The sequence below is a fragment of the Panthera pardus genome, unplaced genomic scaffold (genome assembly GCF_024362965.1).
Source record: "Panthera pardus isolate Hobbes unplaced genomic scaffold, ASM2436296v1 HiC_scaffold_13, whole genome shotgun sequence".
Lineage (NCBI taxonomy): Eukaryota > Metazoa > Chordata > Mammalia > Carnivora > Felidae > Panthera > Panthera pardus.
Window position 1 is genome coordinate 152,766,563 of NW_026526688.1, and position 26,489 is coordinate 152,793,051.

The window sequence follows — 26,489 nt, forward strand, 5'->3', positions numbered from 1 at the left end:
AGACATGTAGGACTAAGAAACAGAGAACATACTTTAGCACTAGTTCACAAGCATTAAACTATTGATGAGTAGTGGAATAGATAGATGGAACAGCTTCAGTAGTAAGAGGAAATACTAGGGGATATTTAGTGACAGAGGCAGTAAAAGAGTTAATTTGATAAATAATTTTGATACTGATATACAAAGAATAGTACAAACATTCTATTTTTCTATTCAATTATTTTATATTTTTTAGAATTTTAAAGGTTTTCTGATTACACTCTATTCCATATTTGTGATGTGACTGCATTTTTAATATTTTCTGTATTAAGATAGCTTTCCTTTTTACCAGCAACAACAATCAACATTCAACATTATCATCGGCAGTGCTTTAAGTTTTCCCTTTAGAGTTAAACATTCTTTTTTTTTTCCAGAAGAATGTAGTTTGATATTTATTTAGTATAAAAGGTTTGTGCACAGTGTAACAAATACAGTTTTTACAAATCCGTTTTCAAAATGTGATGGTTGTTTATTTGGGTTTCTAGTCTTAATTACTTCATCCATTAGCTTTTTTACCTCTTTGTGTCTGCTAACCACTCGGCTCATACAGTCTGGAAGTTTAGCTCCATTCAGCCCACTTCCACCTGGTTTGTGAAGACAACATAGTTTTTTCCTTCCTCATCCATTACTACTGTTAAGGTTCTAGTTGCCAGATGTTCCTTCTCTCCAGTAGGGTCAACTATGAGCAGAGTGTCATCAAATACAGCAAAAGAAGTTGCAACTGGATGAGTTCTAATATTCACATAACTTTTCTTCTTTAAATTAACTGCTGCTAAGGCAGTTTCTTCACTTATAGTAACTTCTGGTAGCTGTACACTTTTTTAAAGCTGCTAACAAAGCAAATGTACAGGCATCCAAGATGTTCCCGTCATAGTCAAGGCAAATGATATCACAGTACAGAACCCAAGAAAGCTTTCCTGGAGAAATGCATAAGTCCTCTTTCTGAATTATCTGTGTTTCAATGACATCTGCAATGAACTGGCTAGCCACTTGGGCCTCTTGCCCAGGAGGTCCAGACCGCAATCTCGAGGAACACAGACGTGGTAGATCCACATTAGGAACAACATATCCTTTATCAGGGGCATCCGTTGGTGGTGCTGCAAATTCTGCCTTAATTCCACAAATTAGTGTAGTATTTCCCAGCTTCACTAAAGTGGAACCATCTGCAGTACTGATTGAACCAATGTTGACACTTGTGGTTCTGAATTCACCAAGTTCTCTTCCACCTGGATGGCAGTGCTCATTCAGTTTTCAAAATTATTCCAAACACAGGACAATTTATTCATTATTATTAATCCTCAAATAGAGAAATCCGAGTTTGCATTTATTACTTACAATATTGTCACATCTTTTGCTTTTCTAACACCCTCCCTTAATACATATTATTCCTAAATTTAGATCATTATTTATATTTTAGTGTTATTGGTTAAATAGTTGCTTTAGTTTTCAAAGTTTGTTGATTCAGCTTTGAGTACTAATTTGTTGTACAAAAACACTGTTTAGAATATTCTGAATCCTTGTGAAGTAGAATATTTATAAAAGAACCTATTAATGCATGCACTATGTAAGCAAAGGGTTTAATACTTAAATGTGTTATCAACAGACCTTTACTAAAGGAGATTTTAGACAACCAGATTCTGATCTTCAAAGGTTAAAATATTCATAGTCTTTGTCCACATTTATGATGAAAAGGGAATTCTGTCTACAGAAGTTGTGTCAAGCCGAGTGGCATTAATGGTGAGTTCATTAAAAATTCCAGCTGCATCATTTGGATAAGCACTGAGCGGAGAAAGTGCTAAGGTGGAATTCTAGGACAATTGTACTAGAAAATTATAGCTTATTTGAGAGGAAAGTCATTTAGGTGACAAAGAGAACTCTGGAAATAGGATGAATATTTTTAAATCAACCCTATGGTTCACATAATCTTTTGCTCCAAATGAGTCAGTCCTATTAAATGCTAAAAATATACACATTACATTGCAATCACACCCACTTTATATCAAGTAAATTATGCAATAAAAGCAATATTTTACTGCACCTAACATTCTTATACATTTATAAAACATTAAAATGTGCTCCTATAATAAAGGCATTATCATAGGGTTGGGTTTTGTTTTTGTTTTTTGGTTTTTTTAGAAACAGTCTCTTTACAAGGTCAAAATTAAGATTTTAATAATATTTTTCATCAAGTAAGAGTGTGCTGTCACAGATTATTGAGAAAATATTTGCCTCATTGAACTTATTGAAAGACTTAGGATAAAAGATTAATATAATAATCCTCATTATATAGATCCGATTAACTAAATAACAAATTCACTTGTCACCATTTTTATGTTCATTCGTGTCTGTGCCTAACTTCTGTGTAATTTATCTCTTGGGAAAATTCAAGTATCTAAAACCACAATCAGATACAGAATTGTTCCATTGCCACAAGGAACTCTCTCATATTATCCCTCTATATTTACACACTCTTTTCCCTAACCTGGAGCAACTACTGACCTGTTTTTCATTTCTATATTTTTGTCATGTGTCAAATGCTATAAACAGAATTAAACAGGTTCTTTTGTTAGATTGATGTTTAATTTTCTCTAAGTATAGTGCCTTTGGGATCCATTCTATCTGTTGCATATATCAATACTCAGTTCTTTTTATTTTGAGTAGTATTTGGTTGTATGAATGTAGTAGTTTGTTTATCTAATCACCCACTGATGGACATTTGGGTGCTTTCAATATTTTGCTCTTACAAATAAAGCTGTTATCTTTGTGTAGGTATGTGTATAAACATAAGTTTTCATTTATTTAGCACATACTTTTGAGTTTCAAAATTATCTTTTATATTCTAAAGTCCTTTGCTAAGTGTTTTGCAAATATTTTGTTTCAGTTTTCAGTTTGTCTTTTCAGTCCCTTAATGAGATTTTCTTTTTCTTTGCAAAATGTTTTCAATTTTAATGCAATTTAAGTTGTCAATGATTTAAAGATCCTGTCTTTGCTGTCATATGGAAGAAACTTTTGTCTTGCCCTAGGTCTGGGAGCTTTCTTCTATGTTTTCTTCTAGTGGTATAATAGTTCAATGTTTTACATTTTAATCATAGTCTATTTTTATTATAAAGGATATTGAATTTTATCACCCAACTTAATATTTTCTTTCAATTTGCTTCATGTGTTCTACAATCCTTTTGTTTTGTTTTCATTTTCCCTGCTCCATTTGGAATTGTCATACTTTATTATCTATTAGCCTCGCTGTTATTTTGGTTTCTTTTTTACTAATTCTACTGGTTACCCAAGAGATTATAACGTATATCTTTAAGATATTGAACATTCATATACATTGTTGAATTTAGGTTTGCTGATGTGAAGATATTTCATAGATAATTGAATGACTTTATGATATTTGAGCTCTTCCTGACTCATCTTCTATTGTTGTGATATATTTTAATTTTCTAGGTACTTTTAAGTAAAAACCCACAACTATAAATTTTTTTAAAAATTTTTAATGTTTATTTATTTTTGTGAGACAGAGAGAAACAGAGTGCGAATGGGTGAGGAGCAGAGGGAGAGGGAGATACAGAATCGGAAGCAGGCTCCAGGTTCTTAGCTGTCAGCATAGGGCCTAACAGGGGGCTTGAACTCCCAAACCATGAGATCATGACTTTAGCCAAAGTTGGACACTTAACCAACTGAGCCACCCAGGCACACCCCAACTACTATAATTTTATATGGCCAATATTTATTTAGATTTATCATTTTCACTGTAATTTAGTTAGTACCTCTAATGCTGCTCTTATAACTGTGGTCATTATCATTCTTCCTGAAGAATATCTTTAGTAATTTATTCTAGTTCTGTCATATTCATTCTAAATATATTCATTTAACATTTATTTTGGAAAATACTTTTTACGGGAAAAAATAATTCCATATTGGCAGTTATATTTGTCTTCATTTCACAAAATTTCATTATTTTGATATTTGACTCCCTTGTTTCTAAAAGTCCACTACAGTCTTCTGAAATTAATGTGCCTTTTCTCTGGCTCATATGAAATTTGTCTTTTGTTTGATTATCACTGTTGGAAAATGATACAGTTATGATTGTTTCTGTTTATCCCGCTTTGGGTTTAGAGTGTAATCTGAGTCTTCTGTTTTGTATAAATATTTTATTTGAAAATTATCATAATCTCTTTAACAGTTGGTTTTCCATTATTCTCTTTGTATTCTCCTGGGACACACACCCATTTCCATATTTTTCTTCTGAGAGGTTTCAACTATCTGCTAAAATTCTCAACTTTGGTTTTTATTTCTTTGAACATACAAAGATCATTTTTTAAATGTATGTGTCTGATAATTCTGTTATGTGGATATTCAGTTTATCTGTTTCGAATGTCTGTTGTTTCTTTGGATTTGATTACATGTCTTTTTTTTATTAAATTTTTTTTAACGTTTATTTATTTTTGAGACAGAGAGAGAGAGCATGAACGGGGGAGGGGCAGAGAGAGAGGGAGACGCAGAATCGGAAGCAGGCTCCAGGCTCTGAGCCATCAGCCCAGAGCCCAAGGCCGGGCTTCAACTCATGGACCTTGAGATCATGACCTGAGCTGAAGCCGGACGCTTAACCGACTGAGCCACCCAGGCGCCCCTGATTACATGTCTTTACTCCTGTTACACCCTTACATTTCTGACCTAGTGCAGAAAAATGTGTATGAAAAACTTGTAAAGATAACTTGAGGCATAGAATGATATTAACTTCTTTTCAAACTGACTTATCTTCCTGCAGAAGGACTAATGATGTTATTTGGTCTGGGTCATCTTAATCCAATTGATGATTGAAATGATTTCAGGCTGAGCTCTAGCACCTATAAAGACAGATCTACTCCTGCTTCATCATTGTTCCTAGGGTGTAACTCTTCTAGGTCTCAACCCAAAACCTGGAGATTTTATAAGGCTATCTCTGTCTTTGAAAAATACCAACCAACAATTTTTGTCCTTCCATTCTCAGGCACCCTCAAAAAATTTAGTCTTCTTTCCAGGGTGCTATCAGACTTCATATCCTAAGGGCGCCTGGATGGTTTAGTAAGTTAAGCGGCTGACTTCGGCTCAGGTCGTGATCTCATGGTTCATGGGTTCAAACCCCTCATTGGGCTCTGTGCTGCCAGCTCAGAGGCTGGAGCCTGCTTCAGATTCTCTGTCTCCTCCTCTCTGCCCCCCTCCCTCTCTCTCTCTCTCTCTCAAAAATAAACATTAAAAAGAAAGAGACATATCCTCACATCCTAGATTCAATCACTATTCCAGAGTCCTGATTAAAATATTTTGGCCTTCTAATTCTTCAATGACTCAGTAGCTCTTTGAACACTGAAAAATATTTTGATCAATTTATCTTGCTGATCTCATTACAGTGTTTATTTGAATAACCTAGAATAAAATTCTCCATTACATATTATTCATATAATGGTTAAATTAAGAGAAAAACTTCTTGAAGTATTATATTAGCTTCAATACTTCTCATTCAGTAAAAAGTGATATTACTATTGGGAAATGCTCTCATAATTTAATAGCTCTCCCATCATTAGAAGGTTAAGGTCAACACTACATTATTTTGTCAGTAATTTTCAACAACTATGAAATGTGCAATTTATTTTGTTTTCAACTGTCAACTGAAATTTTTTTTTAATTTTTTTTTAAAGTTTATTTATTTTTGAGGCAGAGAGAGACAGAGCATGAATGGGGGAGGGTCAGAGAGAGGGAGACACAGAATCCGAAACAGGCTCCAGGCTCTGAGCTGTCAGCACAGAGCCCAACGCGGGGCTCGAACTCAATACCGCGAGATCATGACCTGAGCCGAAGTCGGCCGCTTAGCCGACTGAGCCACCCAGGCGCCCCTCAACTGATATTTAAAAAAAAAGATATGAAGTCCACACTATCCTAATAATAATAGGACTAAAAAGTTTTTTTTTTTCAAGAGAGAATGAAATGCATTAAGCATAGTCTAAGCACAAAGATTCTAATCAATTTGCAACAATTGCAGCTGTGTGTTTCAATTTATATTTCTAAAACATCTCATTGTCTTCCTCCTTTTTCAATTTAGACATATCCCAAGTTGAATATTCCACATAAGTTCCAAAAACAAATCTCAATTACCTAGCTTTCCTAGTATCATTGAATTTTACATTTTGAGCCATACATTAGTTCAATACAGTGAATGAACATTCTATAAAGCAAAAGCAAGAAAATGATATTGGAAACAAGTTGGAATTTAAAAGTAGTGTGTGTGTGTGTGTGTGTGTGTGCGCGTGTGTGTGTCTTCAAAGTAAAAAAAAAAGTATATATGCTTATTTTGAATATATAATTTCCAGTAAATTTTGGTTTATAATGGACTTCCTAGTCTTTGTAAATTCATCTGATTTGCTGGGGCTTATAAGCAGCATATTTATTTGTTTCTTTGGCTTTGGTTTTGAATTTGTTCTTGTTTAGTAGGAGAAGAAAAAATCCTTTTTCAGAAGTGTGTCTAATTATTATTTTTCTCTATCTGGCTCTTTATTTATTCTGAAACTACTTTTTTATTACTTTCTGGGTTTAATAAAACACCTCTATTCCTTTTTTTTTCTACTTGCACCCAGATAGACTTTTTTTTAAAAATGCATTGTCCAAAAATTATTCTTATCATTCTCTAATGCTTTCAGGTCAGGGTACAGCCTTCATACTTTGGTACTATTTTAACCCCCATGTTTCAAGTGCACAATATTTGTGATAAAATATTGGGCGTCCTAGAACATATTACTGTAAGCTAGCAGATTCTCCTGATTTATTTTTAGGGTATGATAGAGATAAAACTGTAGTTTAATTTCCTGATTCAAAGAAACTTCATATTTGTGATAGCACTTTTATTAACTTAATAAAGAGTGACATATGATCAAGGTTAACTATTGTTCATAACATTTTTCATTACTGATATATTACTGGAAGACTTGCTCAGAATTGACCTGACTAGATCAGATGGCATTGAAATAAATATTTTGAATATTTTGTTTTAATAGAACAATTATTCTAATTATTCTGGAATATTAACCAGACTCTATTATCAGACATTCAAAAGTAGTAAACATTTTTTTCTTTACATTTGAATAATCAGGCATGTTGTATGCCATAAATTAATATAGTCCATCAGTAAAAGGTTTGTTTGACACTGAATTTGTCAGATGTTGCATGTTACCCTCATATAAAAGTCTTTTTTGGCTAATGAGATGATAAATACTGTTAAATGAAAAAAAAATCTAAATAAACCTACATATATAAATATTTATACGTGTGTATATATATATATATATACATATATAGTTCTATATATAATATATGAATATATATCATATTATAAAGATGCAGTTACATAAAATTCTCACAAGAGATAACAACATAATTTTTAATCAATGTGCACACCTGTATATTTGAGTAAAACATGTGCAGCTTTACATTTTCTTTCTTAGAAAATGATGAAAATTGGCAAAGACAAAGCAAAGCAGTAATGGCAGTTGAATTTATCATTGTCATGTTTGTATCCTTTCTCTTTGAACACTCAGAGGTAAATTATTTTCCTTTTTTCTCTCTGAAATTCCAGAGAGTGACTTTAATCTTGTTTTAGCATCAAAACAAAACCAAATAATGGACAGTTATAAGATTTAGAAAACTATCAGAAAAATAGTCAGCTGGTGAAACTTCATGCAATCAAACGCCTTGTTTCCACTTATCTTTCCAAATCTTATGATTATTTCTCTGTAGATCAGATATCTCTCTCCACATATATGGTTGACTCTGTTTCAGAATTCAGAAGACAATCCTTTCAACTACCTACTTAGACTCATTAGAATCAAGGTCTAAAATTTCCAAAAGAAAGAACTAAATTATTTCTATTTGAATCAGTGTCAAATCAATTGAATTCAAGATGACACAGCCATATAAAGATTAAAAAAAAAAAAAGATACTGTAGCCAATTCCATTCAGTGACAGAGACAGTTTACATAGAAGATGGAATGTATATGGGACTGAGGAGACACAAAGAAATAGGTTTATAATGGTTTGATTAGTTAAATAAAAGTTCCTTTGTGAAGAAATCATTACATTAAATTCAACATTTTAATTTTTTTATTATTATTTTTTTAATGTTTATTTATTTTTGAGAGAAAGAGAGAGAGAGACAGAGTGTGAGCAGGAGAGGGGCAGAGAGAGAGGGAGACATAGAATCTGAAGCGGGCTCCAGGCTCTGAGCTGTCAGCACAGATCACGATGCAGGGCTCGAACCCACGAGCTGTGAGATCATGACCTGAGCCGAAGTCAGACACCCAACCGACTGAGCCACCCAGGTGCCCCAATATTTTTATTTTAAATTCACCATTGATAATTGTTCTTTCCTTAAGTCTTTACTAGTTCTTCCAAGGAAGACTTCTTGTTAATTTTGTTAGCACACAGTCTAATACATTTTAAATAATAGATAATGCTACCTATCCAATTTACCAGTTCATTCAGTAGGCTGCCGGTGGACATGCTTATTATGTTTACATGGAAATCTTAATAACATTCTATTATTTTTTTATTTATATCACCTTCTTTCAGGTATTTTTGGCTGAATACACAGGACCTTTGCTGATATATCTCCTCTTTTATTTGAGGATCCCATACATATATGACATGAAAGAGAGCTCTAGAAGATTGCGCCACCCAGTGGTACAGTAAGTAATACGTATCATATCTATAGGTTAGGAGGAGATAAAACTAGCACACAGATATTAAGGTTGTTTATAAGCTCAAAGAGGATGACAGTTATAGAAATATATTTTAAGTAACTTTAAATAATGTATACACACCAACTTGCAAATTTATATACAAAGAACTATTAAATATACCTTAAAGTGGAGGTAATATAAGTTCATAATGATCACAGTAGGAGAAATCTGGAAATTTAAAAATATCACAAAAAGGTTAAGATTATAAAGTTGAGAGGTCATATATAGGGCTGAAGATGTAATAGTAAATAAAATATAGTAAAATACATACTTCTCTAAAAATATGGGCAAAATTTGTAGGAAAGAAACAATGACACTTAAACAGGAAAAAATAGGTTTACTTTTTTTTTAATATTCGCTTATTATTTTGAGAGAAAGACAGAACCCGAGTGGGGGAGGGGCAGACAGAGGGGGAGACACAATCTGAAGCAGCCTCCAAGCCATGAGCTGTCAGCACAGAGCCCGACGCGGGGGCTCAAACCTACGGACTGTGAGATCATGACCTGAGCCAAGTCGGACACTTAACTAAGCCACCCAGGCACTCCCCCCGAAAAAGTTTTATAAGTTACCTTTAGTTGGTCAAAATCCAAAATTAAATTTACTTTAAAGTGAAAAGTAAAAATAAGGTACACAAAAGGATGAGGGCAGTTATCAAAGCAGAATATATAGCATACTGTGAAAATAATCTTTGTCTCTCTGTCTCTCTGTCTCTGCCTGTCTCTGTATTTCTCTCAGCTTACTACCAAATTAAAGAGAAAGAATAATTATTCAAGATGCTAAACTGAAATGTAGTGTTAGCAATTTGTTAAGAAAAAAAAAAAGAACCTGATTTAATGACTAAACTCTAAGTGAAATAAGGAACAAAATTTAAGGAAAGCCTAAATTCAGGGGAGCCTGGGTGGCTCGGTCATTTGAGCATCTGACTCGTAATTTCGGTTCAGGTCATGATCTCACAGTTTGTGAGATCGAGCACCACCTGGGGCTCTGCTCTGACAGCGTGAAGCCTGCTTGGGATCCTTTCTCTCCCTCTCTCTCTGTTCTTGCCCAACTCACACATGCTCTCCCTTTCTCTCTCCCTTTCTCTCTCTGTCTCAAAATAAATCAACTTAAAAAAAATAAGCAAAATTTAGGTCATAGGAATACTAGAAGATAGAGAGTGATTTCACTTCTGACTTTCTCATCTCAAATCAAGCTTTCCCTTACCCTTAATTTCTCTGCCACAGCCACACTGGTCTTTCTTGTCCTGATACCTACCATGTTCCCTTTCTCACAAGGACATTTACACATGCTATCCCTCTTCTCCCATCCCAATTACTCATTTCTTCTTTCTTATTTAAACTTCAAAAAAAGTTCAGTATTTCTTACTGTGGGTGGCCATTCCTATTCTTTGTACGATAAGCATGCTACTGAAATGTTCTTCCTTTATGCAATTTATTACTTTAAAATTATATGTTCACATAATCACTTGTTTGTATCTTTCCCTCTACAAAGTTCTATGATGGGTCTACTTTCATGTTCAGTTTATCGTCACTGTTTAACATGACCTGGTTTAAAAGAAGTACTCAGTAAAAGTGTTTTGAATGATTAGAAGGATGAACCAATTACAAACATATTTATTTTACATTGGGCACTTTTAGATTATAAAAGAGAAGAACCTAACTTGGATGGGAGTTCTGAGCTGGCTTTTCTAAGCAAGTGGCATATCAACCATTTTCTTTGTTTTCTGGAAGGATGAGTCAGATTTTAACTAGCAAATCTTCATGTGGAAATTATTTGTGGTACAAAGAAATTTGGTGCTTTGTAGGAGCAGAAAAATAAGTGAACTAATTTAACCATGGCTTGAACTAAAATTTCTTATTTAGTGATCTGCTACATAGCTGGGCATAACCTCACTTTATGCTTTCTTATAAAATGGAAAATTTTCTCACTCAAGGATTTATAGAAATACTCCTAACAAAGAACCAACAAGGTAGGAAAGATACTGATTCCCTCATCAATCCTTTAAGCTCATAAGACATCTTCCTAAATTAGAACTTCACTTTTGTTTTTCTTACTGTCTAGAAAGCTCTGCCCCCAGATATCCACACTTGTTTTCTCACTTCTCACAGAATTCGTCTGTTACTCATAGATATACACACATAGAACATGCCCCTCTCCTGATAGACGCAAACTTATATTTTTATGAATTAATGAACAATAATAAATTCCCTGGGATTTAGCCAGGTTGATTTGTGTTTGTTTTCCCTAAAGTCACTGATATCATTAACTAGAAATCACTAATTCATTTTGTTAAAATAAACTCCCAGGGAAGAATCAGTGTTTGATTTTACATAGAGTAAATGACATGATCTTTATGTTCAAACTTTATTGGCTTAAGTATGCAATTCTTGATCCATATTGATTATCTTGAATAGAAGTCAGTTTTCGAAATTTAGGATTTTAACAAATGCAGTACAGATTTTAATGGAAATATATTTTAAGCATAAGGAAGAATATATATTTCTGTAAATCACATCTGACATTTACTTTTAAAATAATAGTTTCATAAATGGCAAGAGAGATGTTAACTTAGAACAACAGCAACAAAACAAATACTCAGAGATAAACAAGACATTCCAATTTGTTAGGCAGGCAAAAACCAAACATAAAACCAACTAAACAAAACAAAAAAGCTGTCCTGACTCCATAAAAAATGAAGTTCAAACTTTTTCAATGTGTGGTTCTTGTTGAAGGAAAACCAAACAATGAAAAAGTTATTCTGAATATTATAAAATGTCAAATGAAGTCTAAGTAGGTTTTGGATATTTTTAAAACTTGTAAATTTTCCCCTCTGACACCCATTAGTTTGTTCTCTGTATTTACAGGTCTGATTCTGCTTTTTGTGTGTTTGTTTATTCATCTGTTTTGTTGTGTTTTTGTTTTCATTTTTTTTTTTTTTTAAGATTCCACAGAGTGAAATCATGTGGTATTTGTTTTTCCCAATCTGACTTATTTCACTAAGCATAATAGCCTAGGTCTATCCATGTAGTAGCAAGTGGCAGAGGGGAAGGGAAGAAAGGGGGGGAGGGCAAAATGGGTTAAGTAGAGAGGGAGACACAGGCTTCCGGTTACAGAATAAACATGCCACAGGAGTAATAGGCACAGTATAAAGAATATAGTCAATGATATTGTAATAGCATTGTATGATGATAGATGACAGCTATATTTGTGGTGAGCATAGCATAATGCATAAACTTGTTAAATCACCATGTTGTACACCTGAAATTAATACAACATTGTATGTCAACCATACTCAAACAAAACAAAAGTGTACATTTTCTGCTTCATTCTTGAGGCATTTTGATATGAGTCCATCTATTGTTTTATGTATTCTTGGGGTAGGTGTGAGCATATAGCTTACGACTGGTATTATAAAATATTTTGAGTGTCATCAGAAGTAAACTTATAGAAAGTGTTGTAATAGTACTTTTATTGTGAAATAAATTTAGAAATTTCTAGTGTAACAATATTGAAATAAACATTAGTGTTTGATTATTAGAAACATTTCCTAATAAATATTGTAGCAAACTAAATAAAAATAAATAATAAAACGTCTTATACAGAAGGCAAGCCAGACCTTTGGAAGTGAATTTAATGTTCATTTTTTATCTTCTTTCTAGTGTGGCTTGCTTCTGTCATTGTATACACTATATCCGCTATCTTTTGGAAACCTTATTTGTCCATAAAGTTTCTGCAGGACATACACCTTTGAAAAATTTGATAAAGGTGGGATTGATATGTTTTGTCATTTTAATTACTATTGAGAAATTTTGTGTATTGGGCCATCCATAAAATAATGCAATCATCTTTATTTCCCTTATGCTTAGATTCTTCCATTCAACTGTATCAGCACATCATAAACCTCTGCTCCTGAAATGCCACTTCCTCCGTGACCTTTTTCACTGGAGCTGCCCTCAACCAATGACCCTACATAAAAGATTTGCCATGTCCTTTATGTTACAGGCCACATATGCTCAGGCACATTTGATTTTGGAAGTACTTAGCATTGAATTCAGACTCTTTAAGTGCCACTTGAAGAGGAGGGATGTCATATATGAACTTTGTGTAAATATAGGTCTGTGTGACCTATATTTGAAATGATGAAACTACATTCTGTATTGATGACAGTTGTCAGTGTGATGACAGTGTCTTTGCTCTTCCAAAAATGGTGAATGCAGGAGTTAATAACCATCCCATCAAAGAGCTGTCAAGAAAATGGGAAGTTTTATGAAATATTAAAGTGGAAATGTACATGATATAACATACTGCAATTCAATTTTCCAGTACTAATTCCAATTTAATATTGACTTTCAATAGGAAGTATTTCCTTATTGAAGATTTCCTGGGTTTTTTTTTTTTTTTTTTTGGCGAATACCTGTTTTGTAAAAATTTCAACAAGCCATTCTATTGTTGTCATTGTATTAAAACAATAAACCCTAAAACTCTTAGAAACCTCAAAACTCATTTAGACTAGCTGCTTCTATTCTGCAGAAGACACTAAGATTTATCGTATCAGTACAAGATCAGTATTACAGCCTAGGACTTTTAAAACTAGGACATTTCCCTTTATATTCTATCAAGACAGGTTTTACTAATGATTAAATAACTCATTATTTTATGCATTTACTGATGGAAAATGAATATTAATATATTTTATGTAATACATTATTATTTTATGCTTTCATTCATATATATTACTTGATACGACAAAACCACTCTTGAAAGATATTTTTAAAATATATTGTTACATTTGTCTTATATCCTAAATTCCCATTTATATTAATAAGGATTGAGCAAAGTAATGCATTTCCTTAGTGGTATCAAATAGGTACTTGTAAAATGCTACTTCATTGGGTGAGGAAGTGTTTCATTTATCTGGCTTAGACCATTTTATACCATTTTTCATATTAAAAAAAGCTTCAGTTTGGCATATAAGTATATAATATATACATATTGGCATATAAGTATATAATATATACATATTATACATATACATATATATATATATATTCCCTAACTTTTATTATGTTTTATTTGCAGGGCTGTGCCTTTTATTGGGGATTTACTTCTTGGATTGCCTACTATATTAATCACCCACAGTATACACCACCATGTATGTATGATTTCTTTCTAATTAAATCCATACTAAATTGCCAACATCAAGACTCTCTTCTAAACTACACAGAAGCTATGAAACATGGTACACTTAAAAAATAAGCAAATAATGAAAAAAATGTCAATTTTAAGTTGCTTCTGTATAATCCTCCATTAAATTTTTATGTATACTTAAAGACCATTTTGACATTGGTTTATTTTCTTTCCATAGGAACTCTAACAAATATATGAGTTGGTTGTAAATCTCCAAAGTGACAGATAGTAAAAATGAAAGGGTGAAGATTAAAAAGAAAAATTCTGTATCATCACACAATCACATGAAATCAACTATCAGGATTTAAAAAATAAACAATTAATATAAATATGTAGTTAAAATATTAAATATAATTCAGTAAGAAGCAATTTGTTTCTTTCACATACTATTTTCTATTTATAACTTTATAAAATATCCTGGCCATCGACTCAGCTGAAGCAATTTGTTGGAAAGCACAATGGACCAAACCTAAATTCTCAGTTCCTAAAACTGGAGGGAAATAGCTGTACCTAACAAAGGATTCCATTTCTTTTATTTACTCTGGACTTTGTCTCCTCAGCTTTTGCTGCAGCTCACAAGGCACACACGGGGTTCTAGTGCGAAAGGGCTGAGGTTTCAAATTTAATTGATAATTATTTTTTGTGATCTATTTCTGGTGTTTTTAAAGTTTGAAATAAATAGAAATGAATAGAGTATTCAAGCTTCATTTTAGATTTTACAAAATCAGTTAAACTGTCTTAATACATACTTGAAGTACCAACACAGAATCTTTGTTAAGATCAAGAAATCTAGTCAAGATTGCTAAGTGTATATCATTGCAATGTTCAAAACTTTAATTCTTCCAAATACTAACGACTATGAATATTGAAGAGAGAAATTTCCTAACATCTTATAACTCTGATACTTAAAGATATGTTATCAGAATATTTACCTACTAACTTCAGAACATTAACAGATAGATACTTTTGCTCCATAGTATATTTAAGAAGAGGAGACTCTGAAAAATGTTACATTCACATATGTGATACAAAATAGAGGCTGATTGTTATTAACATATGTAAAGTATTTATTGAAAAGGAAATGCTTGTCAAGAAATGTAAAAATGCCATTAAGAAACATTATGATGTGTTAATAGTCCCTATTACAGATTAGGAAAATGAGACCCTGAAAATCTAATTTTACTGGCTCAAGACTCTCAAATGCATAAGGTGTAAGTAGGAATCAAATTCCGTGAACATATATATAGCCCTATAATGCTGATCCCAGCTGGAAAGTGAATATCATGAGAATATTTTCATGAGAATATCATGAGAATACCTTGAGAATATCAAGAGAAGCCCTATTCTCAACAAATTTGACTGCATAAAATTAATGGCATCTGTACATTTACACACATTAAATAAAACACAACATATTATTATGTATTTCTGACACATATACCATTAAGGAGGTCATTTTTCTTACTTCTCAAAAATATTTAAAAGTAAATAGGAAAAAAATTGTCATAATTGAAAACTGCCCAATGGCAGGCATATTCCATTAACTGCAAACTGTATGCATATGTTCAGAAAATTCAATACATATGTCTAGTATCAGCAGCTAGCAAGGAAAAATGGCCTTTGTAAAAATTCAAAATGTGAAATATTATAAAAATTATAAAAATATTACAGAAAATTTTAATGATGGCTAGATTTTTTTCTGGAAAGTTTGTTTCAAGTTATACTATCTGTAAGTTTGCTTACTGGAAATAAACATTTAAAATATTTAAAAATTATAATCTCTGTCCCAGTACCTGTTTTAATCATACAGTTATTTATTCTCATTAAAAAATGAAAAGAAGGTATATCTTCACTGTCCTGATACATGAAATGTTCTGAACCCCTCTCTTGTGTATGTTAGTATCTATTCATTTTCTAAATCAGAGTGCAGTCATGTACTCAGACAGTCCTTCCTGATCTCCTCGATTAAAATAAATCCTTCATTTTAGCTCTTACATTAAATACTATATAGGTCTTTCTTAGTAACACTTACCAGGGTTGCAAACTTTCATTTGTTATCTTGTGATTATTATTTGTTTCCTTGTCAGACAATAATTTTTATTAAGATAAGAGTTGCTTTTGGCTTAAGTTTAATTGATTTATCACAAGCACATAGTATAGTGCCCATTATATAAATTCTTAATAAGTATTGTTGAATGAATGAAGTTTTGTCTAATAGTAGGTACAAATAAAAAAATATTTTGATTTAGCTATAGAAGAATGTTTAATTATATGGTAAATGTGCTTAGTTATATGGCAAAGAGATATTAAAGAATAATTGATTATAAGAATGTTTTACCACATACTATAAAAAGTATGGAGAAAATATGTATATTTCCAAGGGAAAATCTGAATTTTAATAGATTTACAATGGATAATGGGATTTTTATGCATTTTATTTCTCTTTGTACTTTTATCTATTTCCCAAATTTTCTCCATTAATGTATTTTATTTCATAATTAGATACATGTACTTTATAAAAACAAAATCGCCAATAATTCTACATGTTTTATATATGAATATACATATATATATATTCATACATAAATACTTATATAACTTTTGACTATATTATACTTTCAAATTTCTAGCCCATGGAAATAGAACTTCTATAAATGTCTTACAAAGAAAGATGTTTGAAGTTGTGTTACTTATCATACATAAAATTAAAGTTACACTAATTATGCAGCAATTAGATAATATTTAATGTTTAGAGCTAGCCATATTACACATTATAATGCATATGCTGTCATAGATTTTACAATGAATGCTTAATAGTATTGGAAAAGTCTTTAAATATATCCTTATAAAATATGCAAGATTTAAAATGAGACATTATATTTTTTATTTGTAAATGTGTTTACATAAATACAATTTATATGTACACACCCTCACATAAATCTAGAAAAAATGCAACTATTAATACAGCTGATGAGCTTATCAGAAAATTTCAATTTTAGTACTTTTTTATATTACAACTTTTCTGCCATCAGAAAGGTGACTTTAAGATACTATCTTAAATTCTAATTTATTAATTACTCATATATGATTTGGGAACTGATATAATCTATATCTTTCTTTAAGATGAGAACATTAAATCTTACCTCATATATTTGTTTCTAGATGAAAAATATAAAATACTTAAAATATTACCTATCATAAAACATCAATGAAAAAAATATTATTAGCATGTCTCTTTTTGTTGTTAAACATTAAAAAACAAGACATATGATCAAATGCAATCATATATTAGGCCGTATGATATGTATGTATTTATTTATTTATAAAGGAATAATTTTCCTTTTCTTTTCATTTAAATTTTAGTTAATATACAGTGCAATACTGGTTTGAGAAGTAAAATTCAGTAATTCATCACTTACATACAATACCCAGTGCTCATCACAAGTGCCCTTTTTAATACCCTTTAACCATCTAGCCCATCTCCCACCCACCTCCCTCTGTCAACCCTCAGTTTGTTCTCTATCATTGAGTTCTTTGTAGTTTGTTTCCCTTCCTTCTCTTCCTCCCTTATTATATGTTGATCTGTTTTGTTTCTTAAATTCCACATATGAGTGAAATCATATGACATTTGTTTTTCTCTGATTGACTTACTTCGCTTGGCATAATACATTCTGACTAAAAGGGTAAAAGATCTGTACTCTGAAAACCATAGAATACTTATGAAAGATTTTGAAGAGGACACAAAGAAATGGAAAAACATTCCATGCTCATGGATTAGAAAAACAAATATTTTTAAAATGCCTATACTACCTAAAGCAATCTGCACATTTAATGAAATCCCTATCAAGATACCACCAGCATTTTTCACAGAACAAACTAGAACAAACAATCCTAAAATCTGTATGGAACCACAAAGACTCTGAATAGCTAAAACAATCCTGAAAATGAAAACCCAACTGGAGACATCATGATTCCAGATTTTAAGCTAGATTACAAAGCTGTAGTCATCAAGACAGTATGGTACTGGCACAGAAACACACATACATCAATGATGTGCTTTTAAAGTGACAAATGAGAAATTAAATCTGCCTTCAAAGAATTTTATAATACCAATTAAAAGTAGATTCCATTTGTATTCTAAATATCATTAGGTAACTAGAAGAAAAGTTCATGTGGAAAGCAAAAATATTTCATTCTTTTAAAGTTCAAATGTATTACCCCAAAAGGTCAATTATATACAGCATAGTACTTTGGATTAGAGAATAGTAATATCCAATAAACACTGCTTCAATTATGTTTATAGCAAGACAATCCAAAATGTGAATGCATGCATTACATCTTCTTTTCCTACTTTCTAGCATTTGGAAACCGGCAAGTCACAATATCTGCTATCAATTTTTTGGTATGTATTATTTATATTTTTTTACTATTCATGCTCTAATTGAAGTGTTATTAAAAATGCAAAACAAATATTTGAGGATTTGCCATGTACAAAATATGATATCTTTTTATATTATGTAATTAATGCTATTAAGTGAAGTAGGTCAAACAACTTCCCAAAATCAAGCCATTAGCTCTCTAAATCTTTTTTTTTTTTAGTTCTCTAAATCTTTTAAGTTTATTTATTTACTTTTACAAGAGAGAGAGAAAGCGCTCACATATGTGCAAACTTGTGCCCAAGTGGGGAAGGACAGAGAGAGAGACAGATTCCCAAGCAGGCTCCATGCTGTCAGCACAAAGCCTGACATGGAGCATGATCCCACCAGTCGTGAGATCCTGACCTGAGCGGAAGTCAAGAGTCAGGCGCTTAACTGACTGAGCCTCCCAGGCACCCCAAATCTCTAAATATTTTAATCAAAATGTTCTACTTAACTATAAAGAATGATTAAAATTTTTGAGGTATAGTAAACTTTGAAAAAAAATCATACTTAGTAGTTCTTCCTATTGTCTGCACACTTATAAACCCCTAACAGCAAAAAGTTTTACGAATCTAAAAGATGAACATTTAAAAAACACTTTGGTGGGGTGCCCAGGTAGCTCAGTCCATTAAGCTTCTGACTTCAGCTCAGGTCATGATCTTGCAGTTTGTGAGTTTCAGCTCCATGGCAGGCTCTGTGCTGACAGCTCAGAGCCTGGAGCCCACTTCGGATTCTATGTGTCTCTCTCTTTGCCCCTGCCCCACTTGCTCTTGGTCTTTCTCTCTCTCTCAAAAATATACAAGCATTAAAACTGTTAAAAAATAATAATAATAAAATTTAAAAAATAAAAAAACACTTTGGCATAATTGTTAATTAACTAATTCTGAATGAAAACAAAAATCTGCTTTTTTTAATGAATTACAGATCTTTTCTAATTGTTTTCAATCCAGTTATTTAGATAAATCTGTTTAATTTACATATGCATTGTTTGGATTGGGTACACATCCATCTGAGCACAAAAGATTATTTAGTTTTTCTGTAATGCATTATTTTATGAGACACATATTTTACTTCATATACCATATAGTTCCACCAAAAACGCATACTCTATTCTTTGTTCATGTTCTTCCTCATTCCTGTCCTTGATAGATTAACTCTCATGATTCCTGTCCCTGATGTATTGATAAATTCCCTTGATTCATATATAAGACTACATCCTTTGTGAAGTTTGTATTAGACAACTTACACTCCACATTCATACAAGGCACAAATGACACACCACACTTTATTAAAAGGTCTCATGTAAACCTGGGTGTGTGTGTGTGTGTGTGTGTGTGTGTGTGTGTGCGTATTTTAATTAATAGTTTAGATAATAAGGTTCTCTACTTGTTGGCTGTGGTGGAGGCAGGTCATGCTTTAATATTTTTAACACCTGGTCTTGCACATAGTAGAAATACTACTTTCTTGGGTGAATAATAAAAACTATTTCTTTATTTATAATTTCTTTTTTTAATATTTATTTATTTTTGAGAGAGAGAGAGTGGGGGGTAAGGGGAGGGAAAAAGGGGGACAGATTATCTGAAGTGGGTTCTGTGCTTATGTCAAAGAACCCAATGCAGGGCTTGACCTCACAAACCCTGAGATCATGACCTGAGCCAAAGTTGGATGCTTAACCGACAGCCACTCAGGAGCCCCCCTCTTTATTCATAATTTCTTAAGGGAATGTATTAGAAGTATATCACCACCTTTTAATTTTCCACATGTTTATATTATTCATAGATAGTAAGGCTTCAGTTTATTTACTTTGATGCCTTTATTGCTAATCTACATTGTGCCAAATCTAATGATCTCTGTATATTAACTACTCAGTAAATTTGAGCAAATGGAAGAATTAACTAGTGGATAAACAAAACAATAACCACATATTTGGTTTTTATTTTGATATATTTTTAACTTCATGTATGATTATTTCTCTCATATTTCTTCTCCTTATGATGTTAACCACTATACAAGAGTTTTGCAACTTGGTTTCCGTTATTTCTGTGTAAATATTTACACATTTCCCGTTTATATAATATTATTGATTCTTTCCTTTTTTCAAATGTGGTATAGCCATGAATCCATGGCTCTAGTATAAAATAAAATTTGTTTTAAAAAAGTTACAGCTTTTTAAAAATGTCATAACAATTATAATATTTTAGTATAAAAAAGGTATAATTGGAAGCAAGCAAAATTCTAATAGTTTGCACTACACATTTTTTCCCAGGATTTTTAAAGACGCTGTCTCCTAATTAAGCTACTAGTTTTCAATCTTCACACATTCTTTTATTAATCAATGTTTCTTTATACATTTCACATGGAGAGAAAATAAGAAGGAGGAGAATTAGGCAAGTCTTATAATTTTATCATAGTTGCTGTCTTATAAGGGCCAAGGTCTCAAAATAAATAGTGATAAATAGTAGCATTGCCTAAGTCCAATATAGACAGTAGGTAAATACAATGACTTTAATTCCACATTTCTAAGCACATAACAAACATTGACTATCTCAATCCTAGACTTAAATTAAGATAAAAAGAAACATCTGTGTTTTCAATTATAGATGGTATTATCTGAGAAAACCTTGTTTAAAAGTCAAAATTTTGAATTTTGTCTATTCTGTTGCAAGTAGACATTTAGAAATAAGGTAGAGGGGCCACTGGGACTCTCTTAACATTATAAATTGTGATGGCAAATTAAAAACGCCTGCTAGCCCTGGAATTTCCTAATAATGTTGGATGCAGGCAAAACACACTTATTTTTCACAAATAAAATATGATATTAAGATGTAAGTTAGGAAACTGATTCTAATACAGAATGTAATAAAAACTGAGTTGTTTGAGTTTGCACATTTATCACCTAAATTGAAGATACCTACCATATCACTGTGAGCATAACATTCTGTATTTCAAGGTTAATTTTCTTCATTCATAATAAATGAATGCCTAAGTGTGTGCCTTTCACATATATCACAAAAATGTATATGCAAATGGTTTGGAAAGAAAAGCATCTTTTTTTTTTCTTAAAGAGTTTAATTTTACGTAATCTCTGCACCCAACATGAGCTTCCAACTTGCAACCCTGAGATCAAAAGTTGAATGCTCTATTGACTGAGCCAGCCAAATGCCCCAAAAGCACATATTTTTAAGTCAAGTGCATCTAAAATTATATTATAGTAAGATTATCAGCATATATTATAATTAATTACTATTATGTGAAGAAACTCAGGGGAAATTCATAGGCCAGTCTTGTATAATATAAAGTCTACCCAGAAAATGCCTATCTTAATTCCAAGTGCTAATTTTTCTGCAAATGTTTGCAAAATTTCCTGTTCTTCATTTATTGATATATGTACCCTCTTAATCTAAGAAAAAATGCTTTATTCATTTAAAGTTGAATTTGCTTCTGTTGTGTAGAGCCACATTATCACCTGGCTAGAAGACAATGTATGAGAACTATGTTCAATAAGGTCATAATTAATTCTTAATGACTTATGTATGAATCAGGCATTTTGTGGACTATTAACAATTATGATTTTCTCTTCTGCTCCCGCCTTCTGTTTTTTTTTTTTCTACTGCCATTCTGTTTTCTAATATATGAAGCAAAATATACTGTAAGCAAAACAACACACTTTACAATGAACACTTAAAACATTCCAAACTAGAGTATAATTCCTTTTGGAAACTCTTTGATTTTTGTGAGTTTTGCCATGCTTATATTATATTCTGAGAAGTATTTTATCACCTCCCTCTCTGTGTAAATTCTTTCTGACTTTCAATGTGCCTTTTTTTCTCTCAAATATGTTCTGAAATCACAAAATCTATAAGGGAAAAAAACCAAACAAGTAGAATCAAAATTAGGCAAATTTATAAAGGCATCATAATATTTTTCTCCACAACTTTTAGATCTTTGTTTTTCTGCTAGAAATAATGTGGACATACACTATAACCCAGTATCTTCATATTTCTATGACATCTCTTCATTCTCTGAACTCAAGTCCACCCACAAAGAAACAAAATCACTATTGCAAAACAAAATATATTCTATAATTTTTAATATTTTGCTATTTTATAAATAATATTCCTGTTTTCTTTATCCTCTCTTCTTCTCAGTTTAGTTTTACTCTCCAGGAGCAGTTACAGTTCATCAATTCTTTGTACATTGAGCACTTCACCAGAAGAGGAATTTTTTCTCCTGAATTTCTTACTGTCTTCAACAACGTAGGAAATGAGAGAATAGATAACATATAAGACATGGTTTGCAAAACACTGAAAATCACTCTACTTCCTGTTTTGCTCTCTGTGTCTTCAGTCTCACCATTAGTTATCCAGTCATTTAGGTTAATTTTTTTTTATTATAATGAAAATATTCTTGGAGAGGTAATAAATTATGCTCTTCTCAAGCAGTCACAACTTCACTTGTAACACAACCAAGAACGACCTTGGGCATAGAACAGTAGTTTTTGACTAGGAGAGAGGGTGCTGGGAACACTATCTATCATAGCATATATCATAGCAAGGCTGGAGGAGAGTGGGGCTATGCAATGGGAACTGCAGTAAGGCCAGGAAACTGCTTGAATGTTTGGTATTTGTGGGGGGAAGATAAATAAGGGATGAAAAGTCTGCCAAAGGTAATGCTTTTATTCTCAGCATCGTGCTCAGGTTTGTTTGTGACAGTTTTTTCTATCTTTTGCTTACTGTTGATAGACAGTTATACACACCAATAAAAAAGATTCACATTACTTTTTTATTGAAGACTTAAAACATGGGACTCTACCTTTTCTCATCATTTGTCAATTTAATTTCCTCGCAAATCCCCTCAAGTATCTAAGATACCTAATAACATAATAGGAATCAACTTTATATGCAAATTTGGCTGGAGTTACTACTGCTTCTTAAATAATTTGTTTAGAAACTAGTTTTAAAAATAATAATGTAAAATTAATGGAAATTGATTTTATTATAATTTGTTATAATTATCATTTATGTTTTAGCTAAAACTGACTTACTTCTAAAAACAGTAATAATTTAAATTAAAAAGAGCAGCTACTATAATGATAAAATATATCATTGCTAAATATATATAGAATCAAAGCTAATATATAAAAATTTCTGAAAAAATAATAATCATAAATGTATTTTTAATAATCATTTACCACATAGTCAATATTTATGAAGTATCTTTTTTAAAATTTTACTCTATGATGCTATTTTATACTATATTCTTTACCATATGCGCACATTCTTGTCTTATACAATATTTCATGAAAGATCTATGGATTAAAAAAATAATTCAGGGACCCCCAGAAATGTGATAATGAGATAGACCACAGAAACAAAGTAAACTATTTTTAAACACTAAATTTCAAATCAAATACTTTGAGTTACAATTTTGAGTGAAAATATCATCTCTTATAATGAGTTTTGTACAATAAAATATTAGTTTCATGCAACAAATAAATTCATAAAATAACTACTAAAATTTACTTTTCATACCCTGTAATAATATAAATACAATATCTGAACTTTTGTTTAGAGCTCTACAGTTACTCATTTTCAAAAGTGAAATTTATTGGTTAGAGCAAAGACAATACAATAGAACAAAATAGTCATAATAAAATGATGCTAGCACAACTAGATACACACACACACACACACAATATCAATCCAGACACAGACCTATACCCTCCACAAAAATTAACTCAAAATGGATCACAGACTTAAGTGCAAAATGCAAAACCATAAAACTCTTAGGAGTTAGCATAAGAGAAAATCTAGATAACTTTAGGTACCACGATGACTTTTTCGATAAAACACTAACAAATGATCCAAGAAGAATATAACCAATAAGCTAGACTTCATTAATATTAAAAACTAATGATCTCCAAAAGACAATATCAAGAGAATGGGAAGAAAAGCATAGACTAGGAAAAAAATATTTTCCAAAGACACATCTGATAAAAGATCATTATCTGGAATATATAATGGATTCTTAAAATGCAAGAATAAGAAAATAAACAGCTGAATTCAAAAATGACACCTTACCAAAGAAGATATACAGATAGTAAATAGCATACAAAAAGATGCTCCAAGTCATATGCTATCAGGGAAATGCAGACTGAAATGAGATAGCACTGCAAACTGAGTAGAATGGCCAAGAATCTAGAGCACTGATGGCACCAAATGATGACAAGGATGAGGGACAATAGCGACTCTCATTCATTGCTATGGGAATGCAAAATGATCCAGCCCCTTTGGGAAGCAGCTTGGCGGTTTCTTAAATACACTTTTACTGTACTATCCAACAATTGTGCTCCTTGTTTACCCAAAGGAATTAGAAGCTTATGACTACACAAAACCCTACAAATGGATGTTTATAGCAGTTTCATTCATAATTGCCCAAACTTGGAAGCAACTAAGCCAAAGCAGGTGAATGGATAAACCATGACACATCCAGATGTGTCATGAGAGGACATGTCTCATGTCCTCTCATGAAGTGATGAAGTAATGAGAGGACATGGGGAAAGATTAAAGGAATATTAATTAATAAAAGGAGCCATTTTGTAAAGGCTAAATACTGTATGATTCCAAACAGATAACATTTTGGAAAAGGTAAAACTGTGGAAACAGTAACAAGATCAGTGGTTGTCCAGGATTGAAGAGAGAAATGAACAGGAAGAGTGCAGAGAATTTTTAGGACAGTAAAATACTCTGCATGATACCACAATTATGGATATATGGCAATATACATTTGTCCAAACTTAGAATGTACAAACAACATCAAGAGTGAGCCATATAATGCAAACCATGAACTTTGGATGATTATAATGTGTTATTGTGGTTCATCAGTTGTGACAAATGTACCACTCTGGTGGAGGATATTGATAATGGGAGAGCTTATACATGTACTGGAGCAGGGAGCACTTGAAAAATCTTTGCACCTTCCCCTGGATTTTGCTATAAATGTTAAACTGCTCTAAAAAAAGTCTTAATGGAAAAAAAGTATCATTTAGTATATATATTTTCTGATAAATCCATAATTAACATATTGGATATATTTACTCTGGAATACAATACATGTTATCCTTTCTTATAGAAATGTATATAAATGAGTTTCATAATAAAAATAGAGATTAGGAGTTGAAATAAATTATTAGAATATTATGATCATAGTGATATAAATTATCATGTTATAAAACCTATGCTAAAACAGTATAATATTGGCTTGTATTATCAAATATCATGTCTGTGTGAATATATTTTATCCCTAAGAGTAGAAACTAACTTCTCAAGCTTATAATAGTTGATACATATCACAGATGAAGCTTTCCATAATTATATAGTGATCCAATATTTTCCTTGAAATATTAAGATAAAATAAATAAGACACAACTTATAATAATAATACTTACTAGTAGAAAAATTAAGAGCTGAAATGCAAAACACACCTGATTATCAGTGTTAGAAACATTTTAGCAGATTCTATTTTTTAATTGCATTAATAAAATGACCATTACATTGCTCAAATGATAAACTTACATCTGCCAACAACTAATAATAATGATAACATATATAACATATATGAAACTTTGGGAAGAACAGATATAGACAGAAATAATCATTTTAATTCCTATAAAAATATTACTACATCACAGAATAAAGATTACTGACTTTTACAGTGGAAACCAAAATAATTTTACTAAGACAAAATACACAGTCTGACTATTTGATGGCTACAAATTCTATATTAGGATGTTTAGAGTTTGTTCCCTAGGTGCATAATTTTCACTTATATAAGTAGAGAATGCTTCACTTGATGAAGCTTCAAGAAAGAACATTACAGAAATTAGCAACACAAGAAACAACAGATGTTGTTGAGGATGTGGAGGAAGGGGAACTCTCTTACACTGTTGTGGAAATGCAAACTGGGGCAGCCACTCTGGAGAACAGTATGGATTTCCTCAAAAAGACAAAAATAGAACTACTCTATGATCTAGCAATTGCACTGTTAGGTATTTACCCAAAGGATACAAAAATACTGATTT

General features: G+C 31.7%; 2 protein-coding genes across 3 annotated transcripts in view; one reads left to right on the forward strand and one right to left on the reverse strand.

Annotated features, from left to right (window-relative positions):
• TECRL (trans-2,3-enoyl-CoA reductase like) overlaps nt 1–26,489 on the forward strand; it is a 123,637-nt gene that overhangs the window by 61,421 nt on the left and 35,727 nt on the right. For both annotated transcript variants that reach the window (XM_053901512.1, XM_019468704.2), the window contains exons 5-8: nt 8,635–8,750; nt 12,464–12,569; nt 13,884–13,956; nt 18,350–18,393. In XM_053901512.1, coding sequence (XP_053757487.1) covers nt 8,635–8,750; nt 12,464–12,569; nt 13,884–13,956; nt 18,350–18,393 — 339 coding nt within the window. The remainder of the gene's footprint in view (nt 1–8,634; nt 8,751–12,463; nt 12,570–13,883; nt 13,957–18,349; nt 18,394–26,489) is intronic.
• Nucleotides 429–1,290, reverse strand: LOC109274889 (exosome complex component RRP43-like; the record flags this gene model as incomplete). Its single annotated transcript, XM_053901817.1, is given in 3 exon segments — nt 429–648; nt 651–860; nt 862–1,290. Coding segments are annotated over 3 exon segments (852 nt in total), but the record flags the coding sequence as incomplete, so codon positions are not given.